The 20,618-nt window shown below is 43.3% G+C and overlaps 1 protein-coding gene across 1 annotated transcript in view; it reads left to right on the forward strand.

Annotated features, from left to right (window-relative positions):
* Positions 1–20,618, forward strand: part of LOC115464372 (zinc finger protein 723-like) — a 38,284-nt gene that overhangs the window by 15,106 nt on the left and 2,560 nt on the right. Inside the window, exons 6-9 of the mRNA XM_030194757.1 lie at positions 4,343–4,469; positions 5,130–5,240; positions 5,393–5,506; positions 20,335–20,463. Coding sequence (XP_030050617.1) covers positions 4,343–4,469; positions 5,130–5,240; positions 5,393–5,506; positions 20,335–20,463 — 481 coding nt within the window. The remainder of the gene's footprint in view (positions 1–4,342; positions 4,470–5,129; positions 5,241–5,392; positions 5,507–20,334; positions 20,464–20,618) is intronic.

Below are 20,618 nucleotides of genomic sequence, written 5' to 3' on the forward strand. Positions count from 1 at the left end.
TTGAGCATTATCATAATAAAACCAGGAAGTGACACCGATAGACTCAGCCACTTAACACATGAAGACTCTTGAGGTAGGCCATTGGGCTGAATCACGGCTGTCTTGAATCGCTGTCATTGTGTAATAAACTTTCAAGACTACACAGCATCGTTGGTTTTTTGAGTCACTTTCGCTATCTTCTGAGTGCCATTATCTCTGCAAGGTTTTTTTTCTTTTGTATCTTTTTTTTAATCTTTTGGGTTCTGCATGTGGAACAGGGAGTGTTTCTAAGAATGTTACTCTGGAGCATCTGGATTTCAACCTTCTATCTAAGAGCCTAAATTTGACTTCCAGGACATCCCTTCCACACTTTCCTATGTTTTTGGTATCCACATGTATCAAGACAGCTGGCTCCTCCCCATCACTGTTTAAAATCCTATCTAGGTAATGTGTGAGATCTGCCTCCTTCACTCCTTCACGCCATCCTTACCTTTCCCTCTCTAGCAGAAGCTCCTGAAGACACATCCTCAGTGCGAGAGGATAATACTTCTTTGGAGGCTAGATCCTGGCTATTGAATCATTTCTGCCTCACCAAAGTGATGCTTTCCTTTTTTAGATGATCTCTCTACCAAGATAATACAGAGGCTGCCGTACTAGAGATGGGACTTCTCTACTATGTATTCCTCTCTGTCTGCTTCAGTGCTTCCTAATCTGGTACTCTAGCCTTGACAAATCAGACTAATTCTTTGAGAACCAGGAGCTCTTTGCACTGAGTACACATGTGTGATCTCTCACCAGCTGGGAGATAAGCATACATGGGTGCTATCCAGTCTTTTGAATTAAGTACCACATCTTACTGCTAGATTGCTGCCTGCATCTCAATATTGGTCAATTGTTTAGTTATTCAAACTTGTTAAGAGTGTAAGGTTACATAAAGTAATATAAAGGGCCTTAAGATTATTTGCTATATTTTATGCTTTTATTTTGTGTTTTTCTCACTGAACTTCAAATTAATTGTTGTATAGGGTGAATGATTTGCCTATGAACATAGCCTGTGGTGACAAATCTCCTCCTTTTCTGCCATCTCTGTCCTTCTTAAGCATGTGAATAGCTTGAATATCTTTGACAGGTTTCAACTAAACTTGTCAGCACTGAATATCGTCCAGTTAAGTCGAAACCAGCCAAAAATAAACAGGATATTCAATGCCAGTCACAGTGGTTTAATATTGGAGGGGGGGAGGTCTCTTGGGGTTCTGTGTTTTCTGCTGTATTATTTGATATCTATATGTGAACTTTTGTGGCAGAGAGTTGTTTGTCAGTTTTTATGCTGATGCTATATTTTTAATTTGCACTTCTTTCTCTCGGTTCTCATCAGTCACAGATAGTGAGATTCAGCACAGTGGGCTCAAAATGGCCCAACAATGAATATGGAAAAGACTGAGATGATGGTGGTACCTACTGATCAGCTCTGCTCTTCTCTGCATTTTTATCTTTTCCCTCCTTTCTTGAACCTATTCCAATTCAGAGTCAAATCTGTTATCTAGGATTAGTTTTTATTTATTGCATTTGTATCCCACATTTTCCCACCTCTTTGCAGGCTCAATGTGGCTTACAATAATCATGAATAGTGGAAATACATTAGAAAATAGACATTTAGTGTTACAGAAGGATCTTGGGTAACATGATAGTGATAAGACTTGATAGTGGTATAACAAGCATATATTGTAAGACAGCTCTGGTCTAGTATGATCCCTAGGTATCTGAAATGAGACAGGAGAGCTTGGAAAAGATTGAGACAGTGAGCATGGAGTAGAAGAACCAGTTATCCAACAAGCAGTAGTTTTGGCAGGGTTTAATACAAGGTAGTTCATAGACAACCAAGATTCTATGGAGACAAAGCAACATTAAGCTTATTTAAATCTGAGTTAGGAGGAAAAGCTTTGAAATAGAGAAGAATATGATCAACATAGTAGAAAGAGTGGATACCAAGGTCCTGAATCAAAAGTGCAAGAGGGCTGAGAAAGACATTAAAGAGACGAGGAGCGAGAATAGATCCCTGTGGTACCCCACAGGACAGAGGATATGTGTTAGAGGGCAGGCAAGCTTGTGAGACATAGAAGGCATAGTTAGTTAAGAAAGAGGAAAACCAAGAATAAACAGTATCAGAAATACCTAATGATTGAAGTTTGTTCAAGAGTACTGTAGATCATGATCGACTATATCTAAAGCTGCAGACAGGTTGAGGGAAACTAGAAGAACCATATTGCAAGAATCAAGGAGACACTGGAGCCGACTCTGTGGATGTAGGAGCACACCCAATATTGAGAAATTCCTTGTATGTGTCCAGGGAGGGGTCATTTCCATTGGGCTTAGCACCCCCAATAAGTTTGAAAAGTTGGCTCCTATGCCTGGAGATATCACTGAGGATGGCCATGATGATGGTTTTGCAACTGTGACCCTGGGTGGAAACCAGATTGCCGAGGATGCAGAATGTTGCTAATTTAAAAGCTGTTTCAAGACAATATGTTCAGTAATCTTGGATGTGATGCAAAGATTCAAAATGGGATGGTTACTGGAATCTAGTTTAAGATTGAGAAATGGCTTGACAACTGCATGTTTCCAGGAATTGGGAAAGGAGCCGGGTGATAAACTAGTACTAATCATATGATAAAGGAGAGGTGTCCATTACATTGCAATTTTGGGATGTCGTTAATTATGCAGCCTTAGAATGTGTCCAGCTAGTAGGACGCTTCATTCAGCTACAATATCTTGGGGCCTCATTGAGTCACTTCTTCTCAGTATCTCCTCATTGATAACATGGACATGACAGGTGACAGTAAGAATTGTTTGTAGGCACCACTGATGGAAATATTTACTTTTTGTGTAAATGTTTCCTCATTTCACAGGCATGGGTCACAGCTGGCAGGACAATAGTTTTATAGACCTTAATTTTCATCACAGTGCTGATTGTTTTTGTTGCCCATTTTTAATGCTTCTGTTGAAATACCAATGCTACCTTGTCAAGTCTATAATTGACATCTCTCTTGGCCCAATAATCATTGGACATAAGACTGCCAAATAGGTGGTGACGTCCACATCTTTGACAGATTGTTGGTTAATGATTTTTTGTGTTTAGGCTCAGCTATCAACTTATATATTGATAAACTGCAGTAAAGTATATTCTTTGCTTTCTGTGCACCTAACTTTATGCACATATAAGACTGGATACTATATATCATGTCTAAAACATCAACGCAGAAACAAAATATGACTAGGCGTATTCTCTAAAATAAGCCTAAATTTAGGCATACTTTATAGAATAAGCCTAAATTCCCACATGGGTTATAAAATACACCAAGCCTAAATTATGCACGGACCGAATGTATTTAATACAATGCACATAGATTTTAGAAATGCCAATGGCACTTTCATGGCCATGCCCCCTTTTCAACTATGCAACTTAGAATTTACTCGCATTGCATTATAGAATACACTTAGACAGTTCTGTGTGTAAATTCTAATTAATGCCAGTTCGTGTCAATCAGGGGCGTAGCCAGACTTCGGTGGGAGGGGGGGTCCAGAGCCCCAGGTAAGGGGGCACATTTTAGCCCCCCCACCGCCGCTAACGACCCCCCCCCCCACCGCTGCCACCAACAACAACAACTTTGACCACCCCCCTGCCGACGACCCTCCCGCCGCCAGCTCAGAAACAGAACGAAGCCTTGCGCCGGAAGAAGAGGACCTCGGCTGGCAGGGGCTGGGGTCCCCCACCAGCAAAGGTTGGTGACGGCGGGTTGGCGGCGGGAGGGGGGGGCCAAATCTATGGGGGCCCAGGCCCCCCTGGCCCCACATAGCTACGCCACTGGTGTCAATCGTTGCTTAAGTAGCAATTATCAACACTGATTGACTTTTTAAATAATTAAGTTGCATGCGCAAATCCAGAATACGACTGGATTTGCACAAGGAACTTAAGTCACGCTATATAGAATATGGGGAATAGCCCCTAGGCAAGTCTACTTGATTCTTTAAAATGCTGTTCTACACAATCAAGTTGCATATAAAAACTACTTCCTTAATATACTTCCTGCTTAATTCTGTGCCACGTTCTATCGGTGCAGGAACTTACTTGGGAATCCTGCACACAATCTGCTACCTTCAGACCTGAGACATAGCAGCTTACCCCGAGACACAGGCTTTCATTCACTGGCATACATTTCCATGTATCCACCTCTCCTATGAAAAAAATACTTCCTGTCATTGCTTCTGACTAACCCATCCAACCTCAAAACATAACTCCTTGTATATTTAATAAAATAAAAAAATAATGACACTTTGATGTAGAGGGTCCTGTTTGCTGTTCCAGGCATTGGTCACAGTCAAGGATGTTGCTGCTTATTTCTCGGAAGTGAACTGGGACATTCTGGGAGAATGGCAGAAGGAGATGTACATGACGGTCGTCAAGGAGATTCATGACATCCTCATCTCACGAGGTAAATATCCTTTTCTGTCATCTACGACACAAGCACATTATGGAATCAGTGGTGTAAAAATCACAGGAACTAGATACCATGGGCACCTGAAATTTAGAGCCTGGCTTCCGATGCCATCCCATATTCAATAGGAGCCTGTGAAAGACACCACTGCTACAGGATCTGCAAAAGATTCTGCTCTCCTTTTTAAGATAAAATGTACAACCTAAACTAGAGGCTTCACACAACACCAGCTGGATTCTCTTTCCCGTTCCTATACAAAATATTTTGGCACAGAAGACCAAAGAGAGATTTCCTCTGAGACTTCTGCATAATTTCATGAAATATCTATTGCTCACGAGTCAACTATACTGTACAACATATAACAGCTCCAAATGATAACCAGAAGATTGGCAGCTGCAATGCCTCTACCTAGGAGGGAAATGGAAGAGAATTCTCTATACCAAAAAACTTCTATGATATAATCTTAATCAAGTGTCATACCACTGCTGCCTCTTCTCTCCAAGCTTTGTCAGACAAATACACACGTCTCAAGATATCTGTACGCATTCCTCCATAGATACATCACACACTTCTCCATCAAAACATGAAGCAGAGGGAACCTTCCGAGGGATTCTACAAATACAATTTAAATGTAATTTTCCTACTTCTTATCAACAGGTTATTCAATTCTTAATCCTGTTGTTATATTCAAGATTAAAATGGAACAGAAATATTTCACTCAACAATTTGAGTGGGAAGGAAAAGAAAATCCAAATGACTCCACCAACAGTAAGTAAATGTTTTGGATTTAATGGGATTTTCATTTTTAGATCACAGGAGATGAGTCATTAACATCAAATATTTGGACACTTAAATCATTTTCCTGATTTAGTATTATCAGATATTTGGTGAATCCTTCTAAATTTGTTTTCTTATCACAGACCTTCCAATTGTAACATCTGTGTTCTCACTGAGTATTAAACAAGAGGAAGATGTGCCCTTCATGGAAAATCCTGAATCACAGATGTCTGAACAGACTCGTCCTTCTGTAACAAGTAAGTATAAAATTCCTCCTGCACATCTTTACTAAAGTCAGCTGGGACAATTTAGGAATTCAGCGCTGCTGGGATAAAAGGTTGTCATCTCCTCTTCTCCTCCCTCTGTCTATTTCCCTACTTTGGACAGATTAAACTGCTTGTGGAGATGGAGGAGGCACTGATAGAGGTAACATAGTAAATGACGGCAGATAAAGACCTGAACTGTCCATCCAGTCTAGGTGGGTATCCCAAGGGTGAGATCAGATCTGCAAAACCCTTCATCCTAGAGTGTCTTGGAGTTGAGAAATCTGTACTGTTGAAAGGGCTGCTGGAGGTGGAGAGTCTTCTGCACTGTTGTGGAGGGACATGACTAATAAACATGGCTCAGTTTAACTTAGTCATGGACATTTTGTGTTGCTGATAGGTTAATGCAAATCACAGTACATAATGCAGTTTATCGTAATGATGCCATTCCCAATTCCAAAATGGCGGCCTGCTTATGCCATTCCCAATTCCAAAATGGCAGCCTGCTTATGCCATTCCCAATTATAAAATGGTGGCCACAACCTCCTGCAGGCTACCACAGGAAGTCGCAACTGCTATTTCTAACTTTGTTTATTAATTTTCTAGCAAAGTAAATGACAGCATCTCTCAACAGAAAAAATTAAGAACAAGTGTACATTTTGTTACACAACAAACTGCCACCTCCAATAATGAAAAACTAAAAGTAGGCTCTCCCCATCCCTTACCTCTCCCCTTCCCCTCACTCCCCTCTCCAAAACACAGATTGTCCTTCCAACTGGAGGAATTGCCCCACATTTCTTGATATTTGCATTTATTAGATTTTAAGGTAATCAATTTATATTGTTTGCATTGTTGCACAGTCTGTTTTGGCATGTCCCGTGTATGCCAATGTGAGGCAATCAGCAGTCGAACTGCTCTAAAAACCAATAGCATTAATTTATCCATAGCTCCTGTTATCCCTTCCACTCTCCCACTTAGTCGGGCATTTTCCATAGTACACGCTACATGAGTCTCGAGTAACTGTTGCCCATATGCAGATACCTCCTTCCATAATTTCTGGACCTTAGGACATTCCCACCAGACGTGAGTATATGTTCCCCTCCGGCTACACCCTCTCCAACATAAACCATCCCCTTTCCTCATAATGGCTTGCAGTCTAGATGGAGAGTAATGCCATCTCATCAGTACCTTAAGACCGTTCTCAATAATCAGGTGCATTTAACAATTTATGAGATCCCATTCAGGCTTATTTTCAAAAGTGATCGCCGGCCATCTTCTGACATAAATCGGAAGATGGCCGGCGATCTCTCAAAAGCGACGAAATCGGTATAATCGAAAGCTGCTTTTTTGAAAGCATTGGTGCTTTCCCGTCGCCGAGGCGGTGAAAATTCAAGCGAGCGTGTCGACGGCGTAGCGAAGGCGGGCATGGGCGTGGCCACCAGATGGTTGGCTGTCGCGGATAATGGAAATTTAAAAAACGGCGTTAATCAGTACTTCGCCGGGTTTATTTGGTCCTTTATTTTCACGACCAAGCCTCAAAAAGGTGCCCCAACTCACCAAATGACCACCGGAGGGAATGGGGGATGACCTCCCCGTACACCCCCAGTGGTCACCAACCCCCTCCCACACTAAAAAAATAAAAATTAAAAACCTCTTTTGCCAGCCTCAAATGTCATACCCAGCTCCCTGACAGCAGTATGCAGGCCCCTGGAACAGTTTTTGTTGGTTGCCGTGGACTTCAGGCAGGCGGACACAGGCCCATTCCCCCCCCCCCCCCCCCCCCCCACACACACACCTGTTACACTTGTGGTGGTTAGTGTTGAGCCCTTCAAAACCCCCCAAAACCCACTGTACCGACATGTAGGTGCCCTCCTTCACCCATAAGGACTATGGTAGTGGTATAGAGTTGTGGGGAGTGGGATTTGGGGGGCTCAGCACCCAAGGGAAGGGAGCTATGCACCTGGGAGGTATTTGTATATATATTTTTTTAATTTTTAAAGGTGCCTGGTTGGTGTCCTGGCATGTCAGGGGGACCAGTGCACTACAAATGCTGGCTCCTCCCATGACCAAATGCCTTGGATTTCGCCGGGTTTGAGATGGCCGGCATGTTTTTCCATTATCGCTGAACAACAAAATTGGCCATCTCAAACCCGGCGAACTCTGGCATTTGGCCGGGCTAAACCGTATTATCGAAAGAAAAGATGGCCGGCCATCTTTTTTGATAACACAGTTCAGCCAGCTGTTTGCGGCGCCGCCAAAATAGATCGCCAGCCATCGATTTCGCTGGCGCCGTTCGATTATGCCCCTCATTGAGACATTTGTGCATTCCTCCTCAGATAACTCTCTAGATCCCTCTCCCCTGTCCCCCTGTAGGTAGCCTTACATTTATCGAAGGTGTTGAGCAGCTGATAAACAAAAGATATATAACCCCTACCAACTTGTCCACCCACATCTAGTGATTGAGTGTCTAATGCACCTAAGGTTAGTTTTTGAAGGGTCTCTAAATGATGTGCTACAGCCTGGGGGTTTAGTTGTGTTTCTGGTTTGTAAACCTCTTCATGTTTTTAATGGATAAAATATTCTCCTTAGTTTGTTGATCTGTGCACCAGTAACCAGCTAGCTCTGTTCCCCAACTGAAGTACTTTTGTCTTACTGTGTCTAATTGAACTTTAATCTGTCAATGTATTGCTCCCAGTGCTGCTTTAATCTCACAAATTTTATTAAGCAGGTCACCCCGCTATGGCTGCTGTTTATGTTGTCTCTAAATAATTCAGAGTGGCTCTGAGGCTATTTATTCTCTTTCTCCAACTGTTCCTTCTGCTTTGTTGCTTCTCAGGCTATAGATTCCCCCCCTTAAAACTGTTTTCAAACACTCCCAGATAAAGCTAGACCCAATTTTCAGCGAAAAAAAGTCAAATACTAATAGCAAGCTGAAAGGTATTTGGCTATCACAGTCTTGTTCAAAAATATGCAATATCAATGAAATGAGTTCCACTTTTTTCCTATTTAAAGTGGAGAAAAGCGACATCAGTAGTCAAAGCTTGGCAGCAGTATATTGATAACACTCAATGTTGGCATTGCAACGACTCTGTTCTTATCACTGGTCTGAAAACTCCACTTGCATGTAAGTAAGAGGGTTAAATTTATCTCATTGAACAATAATCAATTCAAACGTGGTATTTAGGCAATTGCTTGAACAGTAATGTTACTTAGCTTGTGCTATTATGCCCAACGGGGCTCCCCGTTTCGCTATTACGATTAGCTTCCTCAGGGGGCCAAGTAACTGTCGACAAATCGCACTGCCTTATGCATTGGCGTCCAAACAGTGATAGCTAAAATGTTTCCTATGGGGTTATGACCCAAACCCCAAATATTCTCTAATAATCTCTTCTTCTATATGTTCTGTTATTTTCTTGTCCTTAGGAAGACTATCATTCAGCCTCCAATATATTTTTCCTCCTTTCATAAGTACATAAGTAATGCCACACTGGGAAAAGACCTAGAGGCATATTTTCAAAGCACTTTGGGAGGCTAAGTGCTTTGAAAATGAGCCCCCTAGGGTCCATCAAGCCCAGCATCCTGTCCACGACAGCGGCCAATCCAGTCCAAAGGCACCTGGCAAGCTTCCCAAACGTACAAACATTCTATACATGTTATTCCTGGAATTGTGGGTTTTTCCCAAGTCCATTTAGTAGTGGTTTATGGACTTCACCTTTAGGAAACCATCTAACCCCTTTTTAAACTCTGCCAAGCTAACCGCCTTCACCACGTTCGCCGGCAACGAATTCCAGAGTTTAATTATGCATTGGGTGAAGAAACATTTTCTCTGATTTGTTTTAAATTTCTGAAGTAGTTATCTCAGCCTCTGAAAAGCTCCACTCCAGCCCCTCCAAATGTATTCAGCCTCGATCAGGGCACAGGCCTTCGAAGTCTGCCCGGCACTGGCTTTCCAATTTAATCTCTGCTAAGCTTGTATGCATCCATTCCTTCTAAACAGGATTCCTTTGTGTTTGTCCCACATATTTTTGAATTCGGTTACCACTTGCATCTCTACCACCTCCCGTGGAAGGGCATTCCAGGCACCCACCACCTTCTTGGTGAAAAAATACTTGCTGACATTACTCCTGAGTCTGCCCCCCTTCAACCTCAATTCAGGTCCTCTAGTTCTAACACCTTCCCATCTATGGAAATTGTTTGTTTGCACGTTAATACCTTTCAATTATTTGAACATCTGTATCGTATCACCCCTGTTTCTCCTTTCCTCCAGGGTAGACATGTTTAGGTCAATAAGTCTCTCCATGTACGTCTTGCTACGTAAACCCCATACCATTTTTGTCGCTTTTCTTTGAACCGCTTCAAGTCTTTTTATATTCATAAGGCCACTGCATTGTCACACTGTTTTGTCACCTTGGGATCCTCGGACACCATTACCCCAAGGTCCCTCTCCTGAGCTAAGCTTACCAATCTCTCCCCTCCTATCTTGTACATCTCTTTTGGTTTTCTGTACCCCAAGTGCATCACTCTGCACTTCTTGGCATTAAATTTTAACTGCTAGATCCTTGATCATTCTTCCAGTGTTTGAAGATCCCTGCTCATGGTTTTCTACTCCATCCAGGGTGCGTGGGTAGCATATCCACTCTATTGGCTACCTTTGTGTCATCTTCAAAAAGGCAAACTTTTCCTTCTAATCCTTCAGCAGTGTCCGTAACAGATATATCAAATAGAATTGTCCCCAGCACCGATCCCTAAGGCACTCCACTACTCATCTTCGTTTCTTCCGAACTGATTCCATATGCTGCCTTTTGATCAACCAGTTTCCTATCCAGTTCACCACTTTGGGTCCTAAGTTCAGCCCTCTCAGCTTATTCACGAGTCTTCTGTGATGGACTGTATGAAAGGCTTTGCTGAAATCCAAGTAGATTAGATCTAGTGCACGTCCTTCATCCAGGTCTTTGGTCACCCATCAAAGAAGTCGATCAGATTAATTTGGCAGGATTTTCCTTGGATCCTGTAACCTGTTGGCTTCTAGAAAGTCAACTATCCTTTCCTTCAGCAGCGACTCCATTATTTTTCCTACCACCGACCTGAGGCTTACCAGCCTGTAGTTTCCCACTTCTTCTCTGTTTCCACTTTTGTGAAGAGGGACCACATTAGCTCATTTTCAATCCCGCAGAACCTCTCTCGTCTCAAAAGATCTATTAAATAAATCATTAAGAGGTCCTGCCAGGATTTCTCTGAGCTCTCAGTATGCTAGGATGTATCCCATCCAGCCCCACAGCTTTGTCCACTTTCAGATTTTCAAGCCGTTTATAAACACTTTCTTCTATCAACGGGGCATGATCCACTCAATTCTCAGATATTCCCTCCTCAACCAACTATGATCCTTCTCCAAAATTTTCTTCCGTGAACACTGAAGAGAAGTATTTGTTTAACACATTCACTTTATCCTCATCACTCTCCACGTAGCTATTCTCAGCATCTTTCAGTCTTGTAATTCCATTCCTATTTTCCTTTCCCCAATATATCTAAAATAAAGTCTTGTCACCTCTCTTTACATCTTTAGCCATTTTTCTTTCACCTGTGCTTTCGCTAGCTGTATTTCCTTCTTCGTTTCTTTAAGTTTAATCCGATAATCTTTTCCATGATCCTCTCGTTGTGTTCTTTTGTATTTCTTGAATAGAGAGGTGTGGTAGCCGTGTTACTCCACTTTTAAAGGTAATCAGTAGAAATAAAACAAAATAAAACATGGAAAAGAAAATAAGTTGATACCTTTTCTATTGGACATAACTTAATACATTTCTTGATTAGCTTTCGAAGGTTGCCCTTCTTTGACAGGTCAGAAATAAGCAAATGTTGGTAAATGACAGTATATATAAGTGAAACATCAAAGCATTTCAGTGGCAGTCTAACAGGATGGGGGTGGATAGGTGAGAGACAGGGAGATATGCATGGAGACAGGAGGGTGACAAACAAAGCAGTACAATTTTATGGTTTATAATGGGCTAGAAAATCCAAATCTTTGTTAAGTCCTGCCTGGTGGAGTCAAAATATTTAATCATTCTGACTTCAAAGGTCTTACGTTCCTGTATTGTTTTAAAGTTACCTTTCAGGATCCTTACTATGAAATCACTGGTACAGTGTTCTGGTTTTGTAAAGTGCCGCCCCACAGGCGTGACATCCTGGCTGGCACTGGCATTTTTCATATGATGTCTGTGTAAATTAAATCTTGTCTTTAGCATCTGGCTTGTTTCTCCAATAATTCTTCTAGGTCCGAGTATAATTGGATTTCGTCCAGCTTGTTGGATGGGCGTGTTATATAATAATAAATATAACATTATATAATAATAAATCCAATTATACTCAGACCTAGAAGAATGTTTTAGAAAACTGCGACTGGAATACAGTTTTAAACAAAAGAAAACTTAGTTCACCCCACAGGATGGACAAAACTACAAGCTGGACAACTATATAGAAAGCTTCAGGGTAAAATCACAACTTTCCAGCAAACAAAAGAAAATTCTGTTCAATCTTACTCCACCAGAAAGAGCGTCCATAAGAACTCTACAAACTAACGAACACATTATCATCAAACCCGCAGACTAAGGAGGCGCAGTGGTAATTATGGACACACAAAAATACATTGAAGAAGGGCACAGACAGCTCTCAGACAATACATACTACAGGAAACTAACTGAGGATCCCACACAGGTGTCGCGCTTTCAAAGCAGGAACTAGATTTGTGAGCCCTTGGGCCACTGCCGAGGAGCGGCAGCAGCAGGCAAAACCACCCCCCACCAGAGACAAGGCAGAACTGTGACAAACAGTTAGACTTAACCTGCACATGGCCATCCTTCCCCAGGAGTTGAGCCCCTGCAGGACTTGTAGGACAGGGCAGGAACTGGATCCCCACTAGACTGAACAAGGACTGAGGGTCAGGGGGGAAAGGAACATACAGGGACAGCAAGGCAAGGAAATGGATAAGCTAAAGGACAGGACTGAAAGCTGCACGCAGCCACTAAAACAGGGAACAAATACTGACAGATGAGACAGGACTGGAAGCTGCAGAGCAGCCACTAAAATAGGGAACAAATACTGACAGACAAGAGACAGGACTGGATGCGGCAGAGCAGCCACTAAAGACACAGACAAAAACTAGACACAGAAATATAACCCAGAGACAAGACTAGAAAACAAGCAACAACCTAATCTAAACTACACACCGACTAACTAGAAACAGACAAGAATCTCAGGCAAGAACCCAAACTAGGCAGAAGAGCAACAAGCACCAACATACCAGGGCCTAAGGCAATATAAAGGCAAAGCAGAGAGTTTCCAAATGGCTAATAAGCCCAGCAGCAGTTGAGGCTCAGTTGCAGCAATCACCAGGCAGCTACGGGTGCTGTGCAGGCTGAAACAAAACAAGCAAGCCTGGCCGCCCGGAAGGACCGGACTGGGCTGAAATCTGGAATGGGTGACAGTAACCAGACAGTCCATTGCAGCCACCAGGTCTGGCCACCAGGTGGCGAGAAGAAGGAGAGCACGAAACATGGGCACAACCGTGACAGTACCTTCCCCTCAAGGCCCCCCCCCCCCCCCCCGACCTCCACGGGGAATTCAGATCTCTATGGGTAACAATGGTGAAACCTACGGAGGAGCTTCCAAACATGACCAGGAATAGCTTGGCTGGAACTTGAACAGGAGTCAAGACTGAAATCAGGACTGGCCTTCGCCTCTTGGCTGGGACTGGAACTCGGCTCAGACTCTTGACTGGAACTGGAACTCAGTGTGGACTCAGCAGCTTGGCTGGGACTGGACCACAGCGTGGACTCAGCGGCTTGGCTGGGACTGGACCTCAGCATGGACTCAGCAGCTTGGCTGGAACTGGAACTCAGTATGGACTCAGCAGCTTGGCTGGAACTGGAACTCAGAGCGGGCCTAGCATCTCAGCGGAACTGGAACTCGCTGTGGACTCAGCAACTTGGCTGGAGCTGGAACTCGGCTTGGACTCAGCATCTTGGCTGCAACTGCAACTCGATCTGGACACAGCAACTTGGCTGGAACAGCAACTCGGCTTGCACTCAGCATCTTGGCCGGAGCTGCAACCTGATCCGGACTCAGTATCTAGGCTGGAGCTGCAACTCTGCATGAACTCAGTATCTTGGCTGGCACTGGAACTCGGAGTGGCCTCAGCATCTCGGCTGGCACTGGAACTCGGAGTGGCCTCAGCATCTCGGCTGGAACTGGAACTCAGAGTGGGCTCAGCATCATCTTGGCTGGACTTCAAACTCAGAGTGGACTCAGCATCAACTTGGCTGGCTGGAACTCAAACTCGGAGTGGACTCAGCATCATCTTGGCTGGAACTCAAACTCGGAGTGGCCTCAGCATCTGGGCTGGAACTGTAATTCGATCCGGACTCAGCATCTTGGCTGAAACTGCAACTCGATCCAGACTCAGTATCAACTCTGCGAGAAAGGACTGCAGGGAAGCCGTGTACTCGGGACTTCTAACTCGCCTTCTCTCAGCGTCTGCTTCAGGAGTATCCCGCAGGGTAGGATCAAAGGAAAGTCTGCGGCGGTAATCCCAGAGCCGGGTAGAAAAATCAAAAGCAGAGACTGGGGTTCCAAAGAAATTAGAGCCCTCCCAACGCTTTCTCTCGGCCACAGCTTCAGGAGTCTTCTCTAGGGCTGGGTCAGTCCACAGTTTAAGACGATAATCCAGGAGCGTCATAAAAGGATCAAGAGCAAAAATTGGATTGTAGCTGGGATCCGAACCGGAATCAGGAGCTGCACCGGGGCTGGAACCCAGATTGCCAACAGAGGCAAAAGTTCTGGGCAAGAAGCCTAGCTGAAGGGGTGATCTTGTCGCGCTCATGGCCTTTGCATTCTGTCACGCTTTCAAAGCAGGAACTAGGGTTGTGAGCCCTTGGGCCACTGCCGAGGAGCGGCAGTGGCAGGCAAAACCACCCCCACCAGATACAAGGCAGAACTCTGACAAACAGTTAGACTTCACCTGCACATGGCCGCCCTTCCCCAGGTGTTGAGCCCCTGGCTACAGGCGACCGTCAGGACTTATAGGACAGGGCAGGAACTGGATCCCCACTAGACTAAACAAGGACTGAGGGTCAGAGGGGAAAGGAACATACAGGGACAGCAAGGCAAGAAAATAGATAAGCTAAAGGACAGGCCTGAAAGCTGCACGCAGCCACTAAAACAGGGAACAAATACTGACAGACAAGAGACAGGACTGGAAGCTGCAGAGCAGCCACTAAAGACACAAACAGACAAGAACTAGACACAGAAATATAACCCAGAGACATGACTAGAAAACAAGCAACAACCTAATCTAAACTACACACCAACTAACTAGAAACAGACAAGAATCTCAGGCAAGAACCCAAACTAGGCAGAAGAGCAACAAGCACCAACATACCAGGGCCTAAGGCGATGCAAAGGCAAAGCAGAGAGTTTCCAAATGGCTAGTAAGCCCAGCAGCAGTTGAGGCTCCACTGCAGCAATCACCAGGCAGCTACGGGTGCTGTGCAGGCTCAAACAAAAAGCAAGCCTGGCCGCCCGGAAGATCCAGACCGGACTGGGCTGAAATCTGGAACGGGTAACAGTAACCAGACAGTCCATTGCAGCCACCAGGTCTGGCCACCAGGTGGTGAGCACGAAACATGGGCACAACCGTGACAACAGGATTATACAAAGCAGTTAAAAGACCTTATCAGAACATTTCCTAAACAAGTACAGCCACATCTGAAGAAACTCATACCAAACCAGCCTTCTGTGGGCACATTCTATATTTATTTATGTATTGGTTGCATTTGTACCCCACATTTTCCCACCTATTTGCAGGCTTAAAGTGGCTTACATAGTACCATCAAAGGCGTTTGCCCAGTCGGTGGATAACAAATACAAAGTTGTATAGTGATCGTATGAGGTATAAGTGGAGGGTCGGAATGGATGAAGATTGCATGTTGTCCTGTTCGATCATAGTCATGCTGTGTTGGTAGGTGAAGAGAGTTACATGGGGTTGTTGGGGTAGGCCTTTTTGAAGAGGTTAGTTTTTAGTGATTTCCTGAAGTTCAAGTGGTTGTGGATTGTTTTCACAGCTTTTGGGAGCCTATTCCATAGTTGTGCGCTTATGTAGGAGAAGCCGGCTGCGTAAGTTGTTTTGTTTTGTATTTCAGTCCTTTGCAATTTGGGTAGTGTAGGTTTAGGTAGGATCTTGATGATGTGACTTTTTCTTATTGGTAAGTCTATGAAGTCTGTCATGTATTCTGGGACTACGGCGTATATGATTTTGTGGACTAAGGTGCAGATTTTGAAGATGATCCGTTCCTTGATTGGGAGCCAATGAAACTTTTCTCGGGGGGGGGGGGGGGGGGGGGGGGGGGGGGGGGGGTTGTCACATTTGAAGCGTGTTTTGCTGAATATCAGCTTGGCTGCTGTATTTTGGGCTGCTGTAATTTATGCTACCCAAAATCCACAAACCTGGAAACCCTGGCAGACCAATCATATCGGGTATTGGCACACTCACGGAGGAAATATCTGGACTCAGAGGGAATTCTGAAACCTCTCGTGCACAAAACAAACAGCTTCATACAAGACACCACAGACTTTCTGAATAAATTGAAAAATATCAAGCAATTACCACCACGCACCCTTCTGGTCACGATGGATGTAGAATCACTATACAGCAATATTCCCCATGCGGATGGCATAGCTGCATGTGGGAAACTTCTAAAAACATCCACACTGGGCCATCAATACTCACTAGAAACTATTACAAAATTAATCAAATTTATTTTAACTCGCAACTACTTCCGCCTTAACAATATCTATCTATCTACAAATAATGGGCACTGCGATGGGCACCAGGACAGCACCCCAATATGCCAACCTCTTTATGGCTGAGCTGGAAGAGTCATTTCTGAATACATACCAGATCAAACCCCTAAAATACTACCGGTACATCAATGTCATTTTTATGATTTGGACTGAGGGGGAAGAAACTCTGAAACAATTTTACAATTCCTTCATTACATATCATTCTACAATCAGATTCAAAATTGACTACTCCCCAGAAAAAGTCAGTGTTTTGGACACCACGGTCTCAATCAGTGATGGCTATATACAAATATCTATATACAAGAAACCCACAGACAGATGCAGCTACCTCCACAACTCCAGTTTTCACCCTTCACATACAAAAAGATCCATTATTTACAACCAAGCCACAAGATACTACCGTATCTGCTGTGACCCAGGGGACAGAGACAGACACCTTGAAATCCTGACTGCATCCTTTGAACAGAAAGGCTACAACCCCAAAATAATCTCCATGAATATTGCCTTCTCTCTCAAAACACCCAGGGAAAATCTGCTATAGTACAAAGGAAAAAAAAAGCCACAGACAGAATCCCCTTTATAGTGACGTACAACCCAGAGCTGGAAAAATTAAGAAAAATCATAAAAGATCTGCAGCCTCTACTCCAGGAGGATGAATTACTGAAAGAGATATTCCCATCCCCACCACTGCTGCCTTCCAACAGCCACCCAACTTAAAACACAAGCTAATTAGAAGTAAGCTCCCAACACAGACTCAAAAAGAAGAGAATGGCACACATCCTTGCAATATATCCAGCTGCAAACCATGCCAAAACATTTCACAGGACCCCACAGTCATTCACAAAGGAAAAATATTCAACATAAAGGAATCCTTTACATGCTCATCTTTCCTCTGCACTCCCACCCTAGCCTCTTCTCTCTCTCTCTCTCTCTCTCTCTCTCTCTCTCTCTCTCTCCCTCTCATTCAATGTCTATTCTCACCCTCATTCTCTCTCTGTTCCATGCAGCTTTCTCTCTTTCTGTGCCCCCTGCCATTTTTCATATTTACTCTCTCTCTCTCTCTCTCTTTCTGTTCCCCATGCTATGCAGCCTCTTCATTTTCTGTCTGCTATTCAGCTTCCTCTTTCCTTCTGTCTTTAAATGAATTCTTTGCTTTTTCTGTCTTCACCGAGGAAGATTTGAGTGGGATACCGGTGCCAGAATTGGTATTCGAAGCTGACGAGTCAGAGAAACTTAATGAATCCTGTAAACCTGGAGGAGGCAATGGGGCAGTTCTACAAACTGAAGAGTAGCAAATCTCCTGGACCGGATGGTATTCATCCCAGAGTACTGATAGAACTGAAAAATGAACTTGCGGAGCGATTGTTAGTAATATGTAATTTATCCTTAAAATCAAGCATGGTACCGGAAGATTGAAGGGTGGCTAACGTAACGCCGATTTTTTAAAAAGGTTCCAGAGGAGATCCGGAAAATTTTAGACCGGTGAGTCTGACGTCGGTGCCGGGCAAAATGGTAGAGACTATTATTAAGAACAAAATTCCAGAGCATATTGAAAAGCATGAATTAATGAGACAAAGTCAACATGGATTTAGTGAAGGGAAATCTTGCCTCACCAACCTACTACATTTCTTTCAAGGGGTGAACAAACATGTAGGTAAAGGTGAGCCGGTTGATATTGTGTATCTGGATTTTCAGATGGCGTTTGACAAAGTACCTCATGAAAGACTCCAGAGGAAATTGGAGAGTCATGGGCTAGGAGGTAGTGTTCTTTTGTGGATTAAAAACTGGTTAAAAGATAGAAAACAGAAAGTAGGGTTAAATGGTCAGTATTCTCAATGGAGAAGGGTAGTTAGTGGGGTTCCCTAGGGGTCTGTGCTGGGACCGCTGCTTTTTAACATATTTATAAATGACCTAGAGATGGGAGTAACTAGTGAGGTAATTAAATTTGCTGATGACACAAAGTTATTCAAAGTCGTTAAATCGTGGGTGGATTGTGAAAAATTACAAGAGGACCTTACGAGACTGGGAGACTGGGCGTCTAAATGGAAGATGACATTTAATGTGAGCAAGTGCAAAGAGATGCATGTGGGAAAGAGGAACCCGAATTATAGCTACGTCATGGAGGTTCCACGTTAGGAGTCACAGACCAAGAAAGGGATGTAGGTGTCGTCATTGATGACATTCTTCCCGAGGGAAATATTTTGTAACCTGGTACAATCCATGGTACTAAGCCACACAGATTACTGTAATGGAATCTATGCGGGATGCAAGGATCAAATCATAAAGAAACTTCAGACTGCCCAAAACACAGCAGCCAGGCTTATATTTGGAAAAACACGTTTTGACAGCGCCAAACCACTCAGAGAAAAATTGCACTGACTACCAATCAAAGAACGTATCACTTTCAAAATCTGCACGACTGTTCATAAAATTATTTACGGCAAGGCACCAGGATACATGACAGACCTCATCAACCTGCCAACCAGAAACACCACAAAATCTGCACGATCATATCTAAACCTCCACTACCCAAGCAACAAAAGACACAAATACAAATCCACCTATGCAACCAGCTTTTCCTACCTAAGCACACAACTATGGAATGCATTACCAAAAGCAGTAAAAACTACACTCGACCACCTAAATTGTCGGAAAGCACTAAAGACAGTCCTGTTCAGAAGAGCATGCCCCACCGGCTCAACATAAAAATACCTGGTCACATGTGACAAAATGTAACCAAAGACCATAATGGATATTATCTGACTCTTCTTCCCCCTCTCCATCTCTAGCTTCCCCCCAACCGCACCTACCATACATGTAACTACCTTACATGTACCTCATTCTACTACAATATCACTTTGTATTCATTCATACCATGTATTTGTTCAGACCGTAATCGGATAATGCTGTTAACAGTTATATGTAAGCCACATTGAGCCTGCAAAAAGTGGGAAAATGTGGGATACAAATGTAACTAATAATAATAATAATATGTTGAAACCTTCTGCGGCCAAGAAAGCAAATAGAATGTTAGGTATTATTAAGAAAGGAATGGAAAACAAAAATGAGGATGTTATAATACCTTTGTATCGTTCCATGGTGCGACCACACCTTGAATATTATGTTCAGTTCTGGTCGCTGCATCTCAAAAAAGATATAGTGGAATTAGAAAAGGTGCAGAGAAGGGTGACGAAAATGATAAAGGGGATGGGACGACTTCCCTATGAGGAAAGGCTAAAGCGGCTAGGGCTCTTCAGCTTGGAGAAAAGGCGGCTGAGGGAAGATATGATAGAGGTCTATAAAATAATGAGTGGAGTTGAACGGGTAGATATGAAGTGTCTGTTTACGCTTTCCAAAAATACTTGGACTAGGGGGAATGTGATGAAGCTACAATGTAGTAAATTTAAAACGAATCATAGAAAGGTTTCCGTCACTCAACGTGTAATTAAACTCTGGAATTCGTTGCCAGAGAATGTGGTAAAGGCGGTTAGCTTTGCCGAGTTTAAAAAAGGTTTGGACGGCTTCCTAAAGGAAAAGTCCATAGACCATTATTAAATGGACTTGGGGAAAATCCACTATTTCTGAGATAAGCAGTATAAAATGTTTTGTACTTTTTTGGTATCTTGTCAGGTATTTGTGACCTGGATTGGCCACTGTTGGAAACAGGATACTGGGCTTGATGGACCGTTGGTCTTTCCCAGTATGGCAGTACTTATGTAATTCTTTTTCTGTCCTCCCCCCTCAACTCCCTTATGTGCCCTAGCAGCTTTTTGTCTCGTGCAGCCCTGGTGTTTCCAGCATCTTATTCTCCATCCCCCTTCCCTGGTAAGCTTTCAAACTTGCCTGTACAGATGGCATCAGTATAGTGGAATCAATATAGTGTATGTATTTATTTAAATGCGTGTTCTGCATTTACAAAAATTACCAGCTTTAAAAACGGACCTAATTGTAACTATATTTTTCTAAAACAGGTTTCTCCAGCGTCAGACCTGATATGTTAATCCAATTTAAGAAACAGGAATTCAGGACCGAGACCCAGGGATCTAAGGAAAGAGGAAACCTTCTCAATACAGGCACATGTGAAGACCTGCATGAAACAGGTGATGTGGCTTGGATTGAATGAATTCTGGATCTCCAGCAGGGTGTGGCAAGAGTTTTGATTAGCGAAGGGAGTCATTGCAGAGAAAGGAGATGCAGATACGATGCACAGAACCAGCAGGATGAGATTGGTCTGTCTCCCTTTTTTTGATATAGT

The sequence above is a fragment of the Microcaecilia unicolor genome, chromosome 3 (genome assembly GCF_901765095.1).
Source record: "Microcaecilia unicolor chromosome 3, aMicUni1.1, whole genome shotgun sequence".
NCBI lineage: Eukaryota > Metazoa > Chordata > Amphibia > Gymnophiona > Siphonopidae > Microcaecilia > Microcaecilia unicolor.